Source organism: Carassius carassius, chromosome 11 (genome assembly GCF_963082965.1).
Source record: "Carassius carassius chromosome 11, fCarCar2.1, whole genome shotgun sequence".
Classification (NCBI taxonomy): domain Eukaryota; kingdom Metazoa; phylum Chordata; class Actinopteri; order Cypriniformes; family Cyprinidae; genus Carassius; species Carassius carassius.
In genome coordinates, this window is record NC_081765.1 from 18,045,234 (window position 1) to 18,063,716 (window position 18,483).

The window sequence follows — 18,483 nt, forward strand, 5'->3', positions numbered from 1 at the left end:
CTTACTGCCAATAATGAGAGTAAAGAATTGGGCCTGCTTGGTTAAAGAGATATACAGCTCATTTCAATCCCATTAAATACAAGGCTACTTACTATGGATTATTCCTAAAAATCGGGGTTGTTTTTACTAAGCTGTTTCGTCACTACATTTGAATCAGTGAAATTATCAAATTATCAAAATGTACTCCACATATTTTACTGTGATTATGGTAACTCCGCTATTGAGTGTTTTCACACTAACATAATCACAGTATTCTGATGACATAAGTTACTTAAATAACATAATTCCTGATTCATGTGCAGTCTGATAACAGGCGAGCAGCCTGCAGAGAGGAAAGTGTAGCATAGAGAGCTGCAGGGAAAAAGTTACCTGCAGACACAAATCATTTTTAATGAGAGGAACGAGCAGAACTTTGAGTGCGGAAGCAATCCTATAAAACAGTGGTGGATGTGCGATGGATAAGTGGAGAGTGTCTGAGGGAGGGTTTCTCTACAGAACATTGCCTATATTGCTTGCACACACCAGGATCCGTGAAATAATTGGACCATTTATGTTATACACTATTGTTAAAAAAATTTGGGGTGAGTAAGATTTTCCTTTTTTAAGAAATTAATACTTTTATTCATTAAGGATCCATTCAATTGATTGATTAACATTTCTAATGTTACAACATATTTATATTTCTAAAAATCCTGTTCTTTTTAAATTTGTATTCACAAGAGAATCTTGGGGAGGAAAAAATTTATTATGTTTTACACAAAAATATTTTTATTTAGTTCAAGATGTTTCACCAATCAGCTGGTTATGATTCCCCATCATTGAAGCTCAACACACACAATGATGTCCCAATTCTCAAGACAATTAATTGTTGGAATCATTGCAGGCATTGAGATCCAGATGTGAATTAGTGTAAACTGCTGGGATCAGGATGAAAGGTAAGTAAGTTGCTGATAAATAGCAGCACAGGCTTCAAGATGTCCGTTTCCCCTTATCACAAATGGTTATCTTTCTCTCTTAAATTACCCTTTTTTTCTCTTTGACTTTGACTTGAATATGTGTATTTGTGAACCTTGTCTTTTAGTGTAGTCCAGAGGTGTTTCAGCCTCTCTGTGCTGTGACAGCTATGATGTTCCTCATTACTGTACTGCATATTGCTCTTCTTTCCCCTCAGGGTCCTATTCTTTGGGTACACTGGGTCCTAGACCTTTATGTCCTGGGAGTTCTGGATGTGATGTTCCACGGCGCCAAATAATGGTGACAGCCAGGAATGTGGCCAAGTGTCTCGCAGTGTTATAAGAGTTTATACTGCTGACATTTGGTTTGAGTTGAACTCCCTCTTTATTTTTGATCACTATACGATTCCCTAGGGTAGAAGCAGGAGTAGAAGTTGCAGCTTTTTAGGACTCAGTGAATGCAAAAAGTGTGGAAATGAACTAAACACCACTTGAATTATATATTATGAACATTGCATTGCATTATTACATGCATTCACTGAGGGGGAACGGTGAGCCCAGGGGCCTTCGTGATATTGTGACGTGGGCCATAGGCATTACTAGACCCAATTTCATCTCAGCTCAAGTTTGAATATGAATTCAGTGTGAAACTTTTTGGTCACATGATATTGACCTTTCAGCCTGAAAATAAAAAGGGAGAAAAGTTACCAGTTCTATTCAAGATTCAAGTGGCTTTATTAGAATGGTAAAGAAGGCTTTACGTTACCAAAGCATTGGTAACATTAAATTACAGGCATACACATTTACAAACAAATAAAAAACACACAAACCAACAATGAGAGGGGTTATTCAAGCCTATCTTGACAGAAAAAACAAAGCACAGTCATATCTTTATAGTTTTAACTGCTTTCATTTCATATAGGGTTTCTTTGGAGTTTGGAGGTTATAATTTTCCTTTTTGCAGGACACATTTATCACATTTCACATTTATCCAGAAAAATATGAATATGCCCTCTGGATTGGATTTAAAATGTCCTTCAAGAAAGCTGGAGAATGCTGTATACATATTCAGTGGTGGTCAGGTAAAGTAGATTTGCTGAAAACCAAAAATCAACTAGGAGATCATGATATGTGTTTATGTCTGTCATTAATTGAATTTGTGCACATTACTATTGATATTTTAAGCACATTTCCAGATCTCTAGTTGTGGTTTGGACAGTTGGATTGCAATAGATCTAATATGTCATGGTTGATTTAACATTTGGCTTTTTAGACAACTGTTCTGTCCAAGACAAATAAATAAATCATATGTGGGAATGGAGAGCTGTAAATGTAAAACCTTGCTGATACAACGAACATTAAATTGTCACATCAGCAGTTTTTCTGGAATGTGGAACCTTGCGAAAACACATTTTTAAAGACCAATGTTGTTCATTTTCATTTAAACAAGTACCTTAGGGAAATAATTAACGTCACAATTAATGTTTTTATTTATTTATTTAATTTCATTTTAATTAAAAAAAAAATAACATTTTCACCTTTCATTTACATTTATTTTCATTAATTTTTTTTTTGCATTTTTTCATTTGTAAAATTTGTTCATAATAAATTAAAGCTATAGAGAGAGAGAGAGCTTTAATTAATTTTTATTTCAGATTTTTTTTAAGTTTTAATTTTTTTTGTGTCTGTGTTCTCAAAACAGTAATTTTTTTGTGAATTTACATTTCAATTTATGCATTTTTAGCCAAAGTGACTTGATCTGAACTACATCTGACTTTATGTAAAAAAAAAAACAAAAAAAAACTTTAACAGCTTCTTAAATATGAAAATAAAATATGTAAAAAAAATGAAAACTATTCAAAATATTACTAAAAACTATAATAGAATGACAGCCTTGTTATACTTCTCAGAGCTTTAGAAATAAGTACGTCTCACCTTGTGGATTCATTATGAGGTTTTTTTTATGATTAAAAAAAAAAGTCAGCGAAGCACATTGTGTGTTAGGAGAATGATGTGTTGACTCCCACACTGTTATTCAAAGACATTTACAGCAGCCTGAGGTGCTTCAGTTCAACAGAGAAGCAGTGAGATGAGATGCAGTCCACTTTAATTGATATATAACCTGTAGTGGTGGGTGTTCAGTCACTGCTGGACTGCAGATCCGCTGCTGGTGCTTTAGTCCATTTTCAAGTGCAACTGGGACAAGACACAATGACAGAAATGGTCATTTAAATGAAATATTTTTTATTTTCAACTTAATGCATCCTTGCTAAATGATAATCGTTTTATTAAATAAGTAATAAAATAATAATTGATTTACTCAGAATCAGTACAAAAATAAAAAAGGAAATCGGGAATCAGAATGAGTGTAAACAGAATTAGGTCAAATGCTGACATCTAGTGGTGTGTTCACACACAACATCATTCAGAACTGATTCCAGCGTTGAGAAAATATGCATGCACGCATTTTCAGGTAAGTTCAGTAATTGAGACACAGCACACATTTGAGAGCAGTCACTATACTTTATTTGAGGGGAATAGTAGCATAAAATTTCATCTGTACATTATGTAACAATTACGTCTGATCAGGCCCTGAATGCGTTAAATACTCGAGAGAAAGTTGGACAAAAATGGCATGTCCAGCACAACAGTACTACAGCTGCTCGCACCTAAAATGCAGAGTTTTGGTAAAGTGGAGACATTCACTCAGTGGTGTAGTTGAGAAAAAAACATGGTCACCGAAGACCCAAAAAGTGTCTGAGAGAAAAGACCGAGAGAAAAGCTGCTGGTCGAATCCCAGGAGCAAATACTGGCGAGCTACACTGTGTGTTCAATCTTCTGAACGCTGTGAGTGGAAGTCTGAGGTAAAGGCTTGATTCTTTAGTAGTGTTTTAATTATCCGACCAGTTTTAAAAATAGCATCACTTCTCATTGATCCAGTAAAGAAGAATGACAATTGGGCCATGATATAAATTAAAAAAACTAAAATACAGATGTACAAAATTAAAATATTTAATAATAATAAGGATTTTTTGAGACATTGAAAAAAAAAGAAAGAAGAAAAAAAACCTCATGCACTTTTCACAATCTAAAACAACATTCATATTTACATAGGGTGCATTTTCAATTGAGTCCTTTACTGAACACGGGGCTTATAAAGTTTGGCTTTACATATTATTCAACCTTCATCCCAGATTCCCTAAATAGAAAACCAAAAACAGACAGGGAAACAGGACAGCACCTGGTAAAAACACAACAGGCCAGCAGCAGTCACTCAGCTTATTGAATCATCTGTAGTGTTTACAATCGAAAGTTAAATCACAAGAATCTCACGGGAGACACTGTCAGGCCAGAGCACTCATCCTGCAAATTAACCAGTACTTTAGTTTGGTCTTATAACTGACTGACCTTAAATTTAGCATCTACAGTGTTCAAATGAGGGCCTTTGAAAGATGGCATGGCCCCTTGTATTAATTTACCATCCTGACAGCAGTCAGATGAAATAAAACAGAATGAGCTGGCTGAGAATGCTACAGTAGAGAGAGATAGAGAGCTTTCATTGAAAGGGCTTGATTGCATACTGTAGTATGGACCTGAACATTGTCAAATGAATCAAACTGTAAAAGAATTGTGAAAGCAAAACAAACCAAAAATGAGCCATTGAATCCTATGAATCTTATATCACGATTTGTTCAGACAGGCAACATAGATCCGATTTTGTATCAGACTCAAATCAGTTCAGATGTTCGTAGTATGAATGGATTAAAACAAACAAACATGAAATGCATTGTCTACAAACTGGATTCAGACCACAGCAGTATGTGGTTTGAAATCAGATTAAAATCAGGTTTTTACAAATGTGCCGAGTCTGTATGGTCCGATCAGATCTTAGATCAGATCTGAGTTAGTATCTGATTCAAATCAGTTTAGTTGTTTGTAGTCTGATTGGGGGGAAAAACAATAAAATTTTTACAAAACTGATACAAATCACATTAATATGTGGTTTTAAATCGTTTTTTTTAGAAATGCATTCAGCCCAAATTGTCAGTTTTCACCATTAAGGATGCAATGTGACTAATACTGAGAGCAAAATGAGCCACTGAATCATATTTTAGGACTTGTTCAGACAGGAAGCAGAAATCCAATTTAATATCGGATTCATATCAGTTGATTTAAATAGGAAAAACCCCACATAAAAATCAGATTTTTTACAAACCTGATTGAAATCTGACTATTCACAGTGAAATTTATATTATTCTGACTTCAAACCACATATTAATCTGTTTAGATTTAGTCGGATTAGAGCAGTTTTTTCGTCATCTAGTATGCACTGTGATGGTATTGATTGATATTGGGTCCGAACAAATGGATCAAATCTCTCGCAAAATGACAGTTGATCCTAAAGATCGAATTTGAAAATCGGATTGGATTCAAGGGCAGTGTGAATGAAGCCTAAGAGCAGCAGCTTTCGTTTGAAAGACTGTGTCAGCCTGTCGGCAAAGAGTTACTGCATGTGTTCGCTCTCCATTACAGCATATTATTAGCTTAATACTCTCAGACAACCGTGCGTCATATGCATAGCCTGATGTTGACTTCAGTTTGTGATGTACATTATGGTTTAAGCAAACTGCTAGGCGCTTGTATTTTTACCACACTGGAAGTGGCCCGTGAGCTGTGAAACAGTCCCTGCTTAGGATGTTATTGCACATATGACCACACTAATAAGGTGTTATATTAATGGCCCTTGCATCCATAATATAACAAGTGTCACCAGAATGGCACCAGAGGGCTCAAAGCAAAGGGAAACGCTTCCTGAGACATAATGAGATACAGTTCTTGTAGAAGTGTGTAGAAGGTCGCCTGGTTGCTGATCTGAAACCAGTTTGACGTGTCACTCGTGAGGTCGGGCTTCATGAGAACGCCAGTTCAAATGCAGCGCACGAGGGAGGTCTTCTACTCGCAACGCGACAGAAGCGGACAGTGAGAAGACCATAGAAGACCGAGATTGGAGGATTCCCAATGAAAATGGAAATGAAAGAAAAAGAGTGAAGCCCCGAAGACAGGAAATAACATCAGATTAACTAATAAAGAAGGTGTTTCCATGACTGCTAATGGGATCTCATGCACAAGCTCCATGTGATTACAAATGTTTGAAAAACAAAGACAATTAAAAATGAACAAAAAAAAGAAAAAAAAAAGAAAAGAAAACAAGGCATGCACGTATGTCAATGCTGTAAGGACACCGCAAACCTATATTGGTAAGTGCTTCTGTATTATTTTCACAAAATTCATATTTTCAGGGATTTTTTTCTTCTCAACAGGTCTCGATAAAGGTCAAAAATAGTTTGAACAAACAAACAGTCACAATGCTAAAAAAAAACCAAGTATCACATTTTAAACAGCAGGGCAACACAGAGAACAACTAAAAGAAAGAAGGCAGAACACTGGTTTATGAATGGCCATCGTTTCTTGGCATAATCTGTCATATAAAAAAAGTTTTTCCCGTATTTAAAAAGCTTCCGTGCCAAATGGAGGTCATCGAAAAGCCTCTTTTTTTAATATCATATAGTGTTACAAAACAAACGCATTATTAGGATGAGAAACTGAGGTATACCTTGTCGAGAGGTTGGTGGTTATCTGACAGAAACTCTGAAAGCTTTCAGAGAAAACGCGTGTTGATTTGGGTTGGATCACCATCACCCTTTCTGTTGATATCTGTACAGCAGCGTCACACTACACATTCAAAAAGCTGTTTCTTATTGGCATTACAATAGTCATTCATAGGAACACATTAAATGTGTCTTTTTTTTACATGGACGTTGCCCTTTTTATACTGAAATGACACGAGCGCCTTGCGGAGGAGAAGTCTCCTTTACTCCTTGAACGTGAAAGTTTATTCTCCGAGCAGAGAAACGACAACAAAGAGGTTCGATTTGATGTCGGCTTATAATCCATCTGTCCTTACCAGAGCGCCACGTGGTACTAGTTTATATATACACACAGATACAATAACGTAGCTGGCTCCAGGTATTCGGCACAAAATGCATCTTGTGCATTTGCTCCAGCCTTAAGTACAGGACAATCCTCCAGCATGTCTGAAGCCAGCCGTCAGAACAGCAGTCCACCACCATCTCCGACACATCTTTTCTGTTCAGTCAGCCGCAATTCACATGCTGATATCCTCTAGTCATAGACTGGACTCCTTAGGGGGATAGTCCACATTGGTCACCATGGTTACAACGGTGACTATTTCCTCTGGGGCGGAGACGCTGGTCTGCCGCTGCATTTGGATCACACGTTCCTCTACGCAGCCCGCGGAGAGACGCGCCTCAGCCTCGTGGTCCCAACATTCCTCTATTGTCTCGCACAGCATGGCCAGACCCTGAGAGACAAATGAACATGTTTTCTATCAAGCATAATATTCACTTAATTGAAATCTTCAGTTGCGGTGAGGTTTAATGACGATTACGTACCGGATGTTTCTGCCAGCACTCCCTGAAAGTGGGCCGGAGCTTTTTGTGGACCACCACCTCCTGCATGTCCTCTAGAGTGGGGTGCTGGCCCACCTCCTCCTCAAACGGAAGCATGTACTCATCCACTGGACCTTAAGAAACAATGAACCATTGAAGGGTAACAAGGAAAAGAATGTCAGAATTCACATTAACTTTAGACATGAGCTGAATGTGGCAATCATTTTTAACATTTACAAAATTATTATCATTTTTTTATTATTATTAATTTTACCATTCCCTAGTTTTTAATCATTTTGAGCAGTTTAAAAAATAATTTAAAATGCAATTTTAAATAGAATGAGAAAAGAATGTGTTCAGCGCTTTCTTCTTGTAAAAATGACAAATGTGTCATCATTTACCGTATTTTCCGGACTATAAGCCGCACTTTTTTTCATAGTTTGGCTGGTGCTGCGACTTATAGTCAGGTGCGACTTATTCATCAAAATTAATTTGACATGAACAAAGAGAAATGAACCAAGAGAAACATTACCGTCTACAGCCCCCAGAGGGCGCTCTATGCTGCTCAGTGCTCCTGTAGTCTACACTGAAGACATAGAGTGCCCTCTCGCGGCTGTAGACGGTAATGTTTTCTCCTGGTTCTTGGTTCTAAATAAATGTGACTTATAGTCCAGTGCAACTTATATATGTTTTTTTCTTCATCATGACGTATTTTTGGACTGATGCGACTTATACTCAGGTGCGACTTATAGTCCGAAAAATACGGTATTTACACACGTAGTTCCAAACCCTTCATGACATTATGTCTGCTGTAGAACACAAAACAAGATACTGTATTTTGAAGAATCTTGGGTACCAAACCATTTTGGTGACCATTAAGTTCTAGGTACAAAAACATTTCTCAAAATATCTTCTTTTATGTTTCTCAGAAGAAAGAAAGTCTTTCAGGTCTTGAGAGTGAGTAAATTATGATAATTTGTGTGAGTGCCTTTAGTGGTTCTTGGCATCAAAGTGTTTAAAAACACCTGTGTTAAAAGTTTTGCTGGGAGAATAAAACTACATATCAAAAATGGAATTAAATAAGTGCTGATAAAAACTGACAAATTAAAATAAGATTAGATTAATAATCCACATTTTCAACAAACGCCAAACAAAGAGAAGACAATTTGGAGAAGTAGCTAAACAGAATGACTTTAAACCACCTGATCTGCCATCACACTCTGTCATCCATTCAATCCCATCATGCACTGCACTCAATGAGGCTGTCACAAATGATGACATCTGTCACAACAGTCCCCGAGGTCTGCTTCACTTTCCACACCTGATCAATATTGTTCCATTAGACCAGAGACCAATAATCAATAATAGTGATTGTGAACTTACTGCACTTACAGTGGCAGGCTTATTCTGGGACCCAAGTGATAGTAAAACATACTGGAAAATGTATTTGTGTGATCATGGAGTGCTGCCAGACCAGTAACAACTCAAATGTCAATCAAATTTCTATAAAATAGCTGATATAACAGCACAGTTTAATGTCAAAATAGTCTAAGAGAAATAGCAGCTTATGTCTTCGTACCATCAGATGCAGTGCAACGGGCCGCCAGCTCCCACAGCACCAGTCCCACCGCATACATGTCTATCCTGAGGAAAGAATCTCGCTGGAAGTTGATGGCTCCCTCTAGTACCTCTGGGGCCATGTAACGTCTGGTTCCCACCTGAAGTGCACAGAGAGACCCCCATCTAGTTAGCATAACAGATTAAAATGGAACATGTACATGCATATAGTGAGTCTTGGTAAGTAGTGAATTATGGGCAACGGTCCAGCTGCCAGAGCAACTATTTCTATTACTGAAATTCTATAACTGAGAATGATTTAGTGATTGAGATACATACAATGATTGAACATGCCAATAATAAATAGTGCTGTCAAATGATTAAATCGCATCCAAAATAAAAGTTTTTGTTTGCATAATATATGTGAGTGTGCACTGTATATTTATTATGTATATATAAATACACACACACAGATGCATGTATATCATGGTTGCCAAGTCTGCATATTATACGCGACTTTGGGCTTCTTTTTTTTGTAAAGTTGGTGGAAAAAACCTTAGTTACATTTTTTTGGGCTTATTTAGAAAAAAATGGTTGCTTGTTAGAAAAACCTGACAAGCAACTTAGTTTCTTTTCATTTATGTTCACTGTATTCTCCAAAGCATTTAATAGCCAATCAGTACAAAAATATAAGCGCTGTAGTGTAATCTTTCTTTACATGATTTTTCTTCAATGAGGGATTGGAGAAAAATCAAATTCAAAAAGAAGGCATGTGACGCTGTAATCCAAGCAATGATAGTAGTAGATGTAGAGGAGTGGGATTACTTTTTTCCTTTATAAGGTAGCCTAATCATTTTTTTTTTGTAATGTATTAATTATCACTGTAATAAAAAAAAACCAAATAGGCCTATAGTATATACTAGGCTTAACCTACTAATACTAAGAGTATATTTTGTTCGAATAGACAATCTTTTAGTAGGTTATGTTACAGCTCCACTTTGAAGCTCTTGTATTTTTCTCCTTTTCCATCTCTCTAATCCTGTTCTGCTCACAGTTGATTAGAGATGAGTTTTGTTCCTGCTTTGTTGCAGTTTGCTGATTCTTGTAAAATAACTTGTTTTTGTTTTGCAGTTAAAAGAGTAGTGTTAGTTTAATATGTTGCAGGCTCAGTTATTGATAATAAATAATTGATAAATAATGTTGATGATAATAAATTATCAAAAAATATTGGGCTTGTTTTGGGCTTGTTTTTGAAGCTGCGGTTGCTTATTTGTCTCGCAAGAGTTGGCAACTATGATGTATATACATTTCAGAAAAAAAAAAATCTTGTTTACATATTAAGTAATAAATATAGACATGTAAATACATGTAAATATTTTCAAAATATATACTTTATGTATGTGTATTTATATATACATAATAAATATACCTTGAACAAACACATATATTATGCAAACAATGACTTTTATTTTGGATGTGATTAATCATTTGACACCACAAAAAATAAAATGATGCATATGTAGTGGGGAAATACAGTTGTGGCCTAATGGATAGAGAGTCAGACTTGGAACCCCGAAGGTTGTGGGTTCGAGTCTCAGGTCCGGCAGGAATTGTCGGTGGGGGGAGTGAATAACCAGTGCTCTCTCCACCTTCAATACCACAACTGAGACCCTTGAGTGAACCCCCATTGACTGCCCACTGCTCTGGGGTGTGCACTGCTGTGTGTGTGTGTGTGTGTACTTGGATGGGTTAAAAGCAGAGCACAAATTCAGAGTATGGGTTACCATACATCGCCAAACTTCACTTATGTTTTGTAATTCTTGTATAATATAACTAAACAAGAAAGTTATATTTTATATTTGATTACATGTGTATGTTATTAAATTACTGAATGTTTCCCTGCATACTTCAGACTGCTGTTAAAAAAGCGTTGTTTAGTTCATTTTTATCCTTGTTCTCTTGTTTTAACTCTTCTATTTGTTCATGATTTTATTACCTGTTTACCAGAATAATACCTTGTCAAATCCTCAAGATGTGATTACTTAATAGAGAAACAGCTGAAGGCTGAGTATAAGTCGCATCAGTCCAAAAATACGTCATGATGAGGGGGAAAAAACATATATAAGTCGCACTGGACTATAAGTCGCATTTATTTAGAATCAAGAACCAAGAGATAACATTACCGTCTACAGCCGCGAGAGGGCGCTCTATGTCTTCAGTGTAGACTACAGGAGCACAGAGCAGTATAGAGCGCCCTCTCGCGGCTGTAGACGGTAATGTTTTCTATTGGTTCATTTCTCTTAGTTCATTTCTCTCAGTTCATGTAAACTTAGTTTGGCTGGTCCTGCGACTTATTTATCAAAATTATGAAAAAAAGTGCGACTTATAGACTTAAATTTTTGTGGTACTGAGAAAGAAATTTCACTTCTGATATGGTGCTGACTAGGGTTGTGGTGGTGAGGAAATTTTCCCACCGGTTAATCGTCATTTGACAACACTGGTAATACTGGTATCAGCATTGGGGTGGGGGGTGTTAGTTCGTTTGAGTTTCCCTCTTGTCTTCGCTTTCAAATGGCTTGAAAAACTGCTGTACAGATTTTACTTTAACTTTCAAAGTGTGAAGCAATTGTTCGTTTGAGTTTTCCCTCGGTTTTCTTGGCTTTCAAATAGTTTGAAAAAGCGGTGTGCGCATTTTACTTTAACTTTCAAATTAGCAGCATTTTGGGGTTGGTTCAATTCAAGCAAAAACAACGTCAAACTCACAGAACTTTTATTAACAAAATTAATAAAAATACTCTATATATGCCTATTAAAACAACTAATTACTTAGGCTACACAAAGTTTAAATGGGTATATAAAACCGATATAGTGCTCAACACTTTGGAACCAAACAAATAAGAAACATAGAACGTTTAATAGCTAAACAAATAAGAAAGCTTGGAGGCACGTCATATACACCTTGATATAAAATAAAATAAATAAAATATACAAAGTTTAAATAAAGTAAACAGCAAACACTGTGGAACAAAATAAATAAGAAACAAATGTTTAAAGAAATGTCCAGTCAATAGGCTTTTCAAAATCTAAAATATTGCCAAACAGGCGCCTTTGCATTTCCTTTCTAAACAATTTTCTACTCTCACCTTGTCTTTCTCACCTCACTCTTGTCAGTCAGCTTGACTCACTTTCCTCACACAATAAATAAAATCGGACTCCTGCTCCGTGGTGCAGCTCATTAGGTTTTGAGATACAGCCTCTGATACACCTCCATAGAATCATATTCATATTTTAACACACTTCAAAGAGTGATCAGCACCGGTTTTAGAGGATCTGAACAGTTGTCTTTCAATACTTACCTGGCCATGTGTGTCCCCAGCTGACTTTCCTGCCTCAAACCTCAAAGCCAGACCAAAGTCAGCTATACAGGCCGTCAGGTTTGTCTTCAGCAGCACATTCTTGCTCTTAATATCTCTGTGGACATACAAAACCAAATTTACATTTTCAAGTAAAAATGGCTTAAAATGCTCACAATGCCATTTTCAACATGGTTTCAGCAGTTTTATCTATAAAATGAAAGTCAGTGGGGTCTAAAACAAACCAAAAACCCTGCAGAAGAAAGTAACTCTTACAGGTTTGGAACAACATGAGTGTATGTTTTTGGGTGAACTATCCTTATGACAGCGTCGCTTCTGTTCAATATATCCAAGGACCATAATGGTTCTTCATCTCTCACCTGTGGGCGATGGCTGGTTTGTGGCCATCTTTGTGTCCTGGAAAGTCAGAGTGCAAGTAAGCCAGGCCCCGAGCCATGGTTTGAGCAATGTGACACAGCTCATTCCACGTCACTACGTTTGCCTTTAGGTAGTCAGTCAGGGAGCCCTGCACACAGACAGAACAGATGCGGATCAATCATGGCTTTATATCAGCCTGCAGTGCAAACAACTAAAACCTTTTAAATTCACTATAAAAGGAAAACAAACTTATAAACTCAGCAATAACACTGACTGTGGATACTTTGAGTGCTAGTGTCACATATAGACTCAAAAAGCAGGCATCAACATGACGAATAAAAATGACTGTCCCTTGAGAACATATCAAGCAGAAGACCTTTATAACAAAAATGCAAATTACATCAGCAGCATTCAAATAGTAGCCAATTTTCTTTCTAATGTTTTATTACTTTCCTTGTCATGTTTATTTCTCAGTGTTCAGCAGCTGGAATTGATCATTTCATTAAGCGAAATCTTTAGTCTGATGTTCAAAATTCATATAAATTAAAAAAAGACTTTTTCAATTTCATTAGCAACATAGCAAAAAATAATATAGCATGTAATCCCTGCTGATTATGATGGCAGAGATATTAATTTGTAAACTCTGAGAAACTAAAATGGATCTAGAATGTTCCTCCTTTTAAGTGCAAGCTAATACTATCCAGCCCTCGTACAGCTCCACACCTTCTCATGGTAAGCCGTGATGAGCCACAGCTCAATGTCCAGGTTGCTTCCTCTCTTCTCTGCCCCGATGAACTGAAGAATGTTTTCATGCCTCATGCCAGAGAGATTGTAAATGTCATACTCGTTCTGCCATGAGAGCTTGTCCTGAGAAAGACACAAAGTACATAATAATTACAGCACACCGGTATGATGGGCAATCCCCTAAAAAACACTGAGGCCCATCAAAGATAAGTCAACAGCAGTACTGCTAACTGACCATTAAAACAATTGATACGAGTTACAGAGCCTTAGCTGGCATTCACAGACAACTCCGATTATGTAAGTAGTAATTTACCATCGCAACTTATTACATCATTGATTGATGGATGACACAAATGATTTCCCTCAGAATAGAGCTGTGGAGTGAGACCGTTTCTGTTAGCTGTTTCTACTAAAGTTGCAAATCTTCGGAAATTGTAATTTCATGAAATAAATGTTTATCATGTATATTTAAGGAAGGAAGTCTCTTGTGCTCACCAAGGCTGCATCTTTTAGATAAAAAAAATAGAGTAAAAACACTGTACTATTGTGAAATATTATTACAATTTAAAATAACACTTTTCTATTGTAATATATCTTAAAACATAATTTATTGCCATTATGTCAAAGCTGAATTTTTTTGCAGCCATAAGTCCAGTCTTCAGTGTCACATGATCCTTCAGAAATCATTCAAATATGCTGATTTAGTGCTCAAGAATTTTGCATATTTTTGCTGTAGGACTTTTAAGCTCAAATTTAAGACCTTTTTAAGACCTGCACAAATAAAATGAATACCATATGAGCTGGGTTGGGCAATGTCTATATTACCATATTACACTGTAAAATGCATACCGTATTTTTCGGACTACAAGTCGCACCTGAGTATACACTAGCTGCACCTGACATCCTAGCTCAATAGTAGTTGTAAGTCATGCTAGGAAAACCCACAGCAGCTTTGTTCAGTTCTTCTTTTACCTATCCTTCTCCTTCCCCTCTTTCCTGAGTAGGTGAAACACCTAGACACCCTGCAAGGGTCAAAGGTCTGATATTAGGATTGACTCTGAACACCTAATATCCACCAGCCACTCTAAACTGAATGGAAGCCAGAGAGCTCCATGCATGAAAGGTCAATTCATTTAATTGAAAATGAGATTACTAGAAAACTAACGGTAAACGTGTAAAGTAAGACAACCTAGAAGAACCAAACAAAGTTAACCACAAATTTCACAAAAGTCGCATCAGTCCAAAAATACGTCATGATGAGGAAAAAAACATATATAAGTCGCACTGGCCTATAAGTCGCATTTATTTAGAGCCAAGAACCGAGAGAAAACATTACCGTCTATAGCCACGAGAGGGTGCTCTATGCTGCTCAGTGTACGTAGACTACAGGAGCACTGAGCAGTAAAGAACGCCCTCTCGTGGCTGTAGACGGTAATGTTTTCTATTGGTTCATTTCTCTTGGTTCATGTCAAATTAATTTTGATAAATAAGTCGCACCTGACTATAAGTCGCAGGACCAGCCAAACTATGAAAAAAAGTGCCACTTATAGTCCGGAAAATACGGTAATTTACAGTTCAGATACAAGTTTTCACAAAAACAAAACTTTTTATAAAATGCTAAACTTTACATTACAGACTTTAAACCATTTTTAAGAAAATGGATTCAAGAGTCAAAAGTATTAATTATTATAATAATTTGAACAATTATTGTTGATAAAATATTATATAAATTAAATAATATATATTAGGGGTATGCAATATCGAGAAAAAATAATATCTCGATCATTTTCTGGGATTTTATCGATAACCGTAATTAGATAATATTTTGCTATAGTGTGTTATTGTGCTGATATCTTATCTGTAACTGCTAACAGTTGGCTCCTGAATTTTTTGATATTCTTCATCTTCTGTGTGGTAAGTTCACAGCAATAATAGAAATGAATCATTTCCAACTAGTTTTATGGCCATTTTTACCTTTAAGGCATTTTTTTGTCCTAAAAATGTGCACCATCTTTTGAGTCAAATTCTTGCATTTCGGCTTTTACCAAGCATATGAAATCAGTATCAACAAAATTGATCTTTGCAATGCAGAGGAAACACAGAAGCGGCATTAGAAGTGTCATTTAGATGCATTTACACAGTGTTCAATGCAACTCTGAGTGACATGGCATACTTAAACTTTTAATACATAAATAATGTTTTGATACTTAAAACATAAAACATTGAAAACTGATGTTTGAAATTATTTAAAAAATGAAAAGGTACATTAAATATGAAATTAAAACTGCCAGTATGTGGCAGCAAGTCACTGTTAAGTGAGTCATTGCGTTTGAACTGAATCATTTACATGGGCGATTCATTCAGAAACGAAACACTGTTGTGTTGTACAGAGTGCTGTGGCTGTGTTTGGAATTATCTTTTGTGAGAGAAATAGAGCAAAAACAGGAAATATGGTATCTAAAGCCTAAGTCTCTTAATATTAACTCCTTGTTTACTGAAATGTATAAAATCAATATCACATTTGTGATCATGCTGACCTTTGAAGAAAAAAACGGCACTCTTTGAGTGATATTAACTATATGAAATGATAGAAATATATACATTTTCTGCCCCATATCTTGAAGTATGTGATAATTGTAAATGCACTTTAATAGACTGATTCATGCAGTGAAAGAACGCACTATAAATGCACACGCACGCGCTCTAGTCTAACCTGCTAGACTTCATCACATACTTTTTAGGTTTTTATAATGCTTTGTGTTCTTATCGATCCACCAGTTCACATTTAAAGATCTGCATGTTTGCAGGGTAAAAATATGGGTCGATTTTCGCATTGGTCTGAACACTGAACAAAACAACAGATATATTGAAAATGCTCATTTATTCTCTGCCAGCAGGTGGAGCGTTTGGGGTGGGCGTGGGGGTGGCGCAGTGGATAAGACACATGCCTTTGGTGTGAGAGACCCAGGTTTGAATCCACTGTGAGACACCAATGTGTCCCTGAGCAAGACACTTAACCCCTAGTTGCTCCAGAGGCGTGCGACCTCTGACATATATAGCAATTGTAAGTGGCTTTGGATAAAAGCGTCAGCTAAATGAATAAATTTAAATGTAAATGTAGAATAGAACTGTCCCCCGGTAAACACAAACCAGCACAGCACCAGACTTCGAACTGCAGCACTCATGTCTATTCAATGAAATCATAACATTAGCCTTTCGATGTTTAATCATCACATTCTGTCATATCTAGGGCTGGGACAACGCGTCGAGGTCATCGATGACGTCGACGCAAAAAATACGTCGACGCAAAATATGCACATCGATTCGTCGACCTGTTTTTATTTCTCTAAAAAACATTTGCAAAACGTTTACCTTATGTGCGCTGAATATACGCGATGGCCGGATCAACATTCTGTCCAACGTTATATAACCAATCCAGGGGTTTTTCTGCATTGATCTTTTTTTTTTGGCGGCTGTCAAAGCCTTATTTGATCGGTGAGTGACAGTGACAGGGCGCGTACGAGAGAGAGCCCCGGCTGCGCGCGCACTCACAGTCTTCAAACAACACGAGCGCTTCTTGCTCTCTCCCTCCCTTGTGCATATTAATCAAAATCATTAAACACGATAGAAAAAGGGCGAAAAAACCAAAGTTTCACGCGCGCTCGCGCACTCACAGTCTTCAAACTACACGAGCGCTTCTTGCTCTCTCCCTCCCTTGTGCATATTAACCAAAATCATTAGACACGATAGAAAAAGGTCGGAACGCCAAAGTTTCACGTGGAGCATTTGGATTTTTTTTTTTCTCCATGACAGGCTGCTGGCTCCCACTGTTAATTTTTTTTGTAAAAGCACTCTCTGAATTAGCTTAAAGCCCTCAAGTTTACATTTACATACTGTATTCTTTCAATTGCTCTAAACAAGTATTTTGGGTGACCTTTTTTATTGAATACTAGACATCAAGTTGTTGTTATTTTCATCTGAAAGAACTTCTTTTTTCAGTAAGCTAGGCCCTATGTGTTCAGTAAGCTTGTTTCAGTAAGCTATGTGTTTTCAAGGTTTCAAGGTTTTATTGAATGCTATCTCTATACAAGTGCAAAGTAATGCATTCTTAGTCAGTCTTTTATTTTGTAATTTAAAGAGCAATAAACATATATTGCAATGTTAAGGAATTCATGTTTTTTTCATTCAGATATGTAAATCAACATGTATAAATTGTTAGTAGTCAATTAATGGGGAGATAATCTAAATCAAATCGGTCTGAAAAATTAATCGTTAGATTAATCGATGCATCGAAAAAAATAATCGCTAGATTAATCGTTTAAAAAATAATCGTTTATCCCAGCCCTAGTCATATCACAATTCTGGTCTTTCCGTCCCCAGATTTAAGACCTCTTGAAATCATAATTAAGATTTCCTTTACAATTTAAGACTTAAGACTTCAAGATCCGTGGAAACTCTGATTAATGTTGAAAGTACTTGTGCTGCTTAATATTTTTTTAGAAATCTTTGATGAATAGAAAGTTCAAAAGAACAGCAGTTATTTGAAAGTCTTTTGCAACATTATAAATGTTTTTACTGTCACGTTTGATGAATTGAATGCATCCTTGCTAAATTCAAATTTTATTTTTTGTGTCCATTGAACACTGTGACACACTGGCTGCGTGGCGTGAGCGTGGCGTTTCTGCTGCGTGTCAGTTGCGTGACGGCTGCTTTGCGTTTTCTATGTCTTTACACACCAGAACCGTGCCTGATGCGGCGCTGGCGCGCTGCTGCTACTGTAGGTGACAAAGAGGGAGACCGCCGAGGCGCCGACAGACCAGGATCTTGTCTTCACGACAACAATATCTATACTTCATGTTGAGCATAAATAGGGATGCACCGAATATTCGGCCACCGAAAATTTTCGGCCGAAAATGGCTTTTTCCGTTTTCGGCCGATAGACTTTTATCGCCGAAACAACACGGCCGAAATGTTGTGATGACGCAAACAGAAACCGCAACCTGCACGTGCACCTGCATAGCGCAGACC

The 18,483-nt window shown here is 36.8% G+C and overlaps 1 protein-coding gene across 4 annotated transcripts in view; it reads right to left on the minus strand.

Moving 5' to 3' along the window:
* Positions 1-5,375: 5,375 nt before the first annotated feature.
* Positions 5,376-18,483, minus strand: part of LOC132152947 (activin receptor type-2A-like) — a 61,684-nt gene continuing 48,576 nt past the window's right edge. For all 4 annotated transcript variants that reach the window (XM_059561970.1, XM_059561969.1, XM_059561968.1 and 1 more), the window contains 6 exons: positions 13,435-13,578; positions 12,714-12,859; positions 12,337-12,451; positions 9,003-9,141; positions 7,427-7,557; positions 5,376-7,335 (listed from right to left, as the gene is read on the minus strand). In XM_059561970.1, the coding sequence (XP_059417953.1) occupies positions 7,141-7,335; positions 7,427-7,557; positions 9,003-9,141; positions 12,337-12,451; positions 12,714-12,859; positions 13,435-13,578 (870 nt within the window). In that variant the 3' untranslated portion in view covers positions 5,376-7,140. The remainder of the gene's footprint in view (positions 7,336-7,426; positions 7,558-9,002; positions 9,142-12,336; positions 12,452-12,713; positions 12,860-13,434; positions 13,579-18,483) is intronic.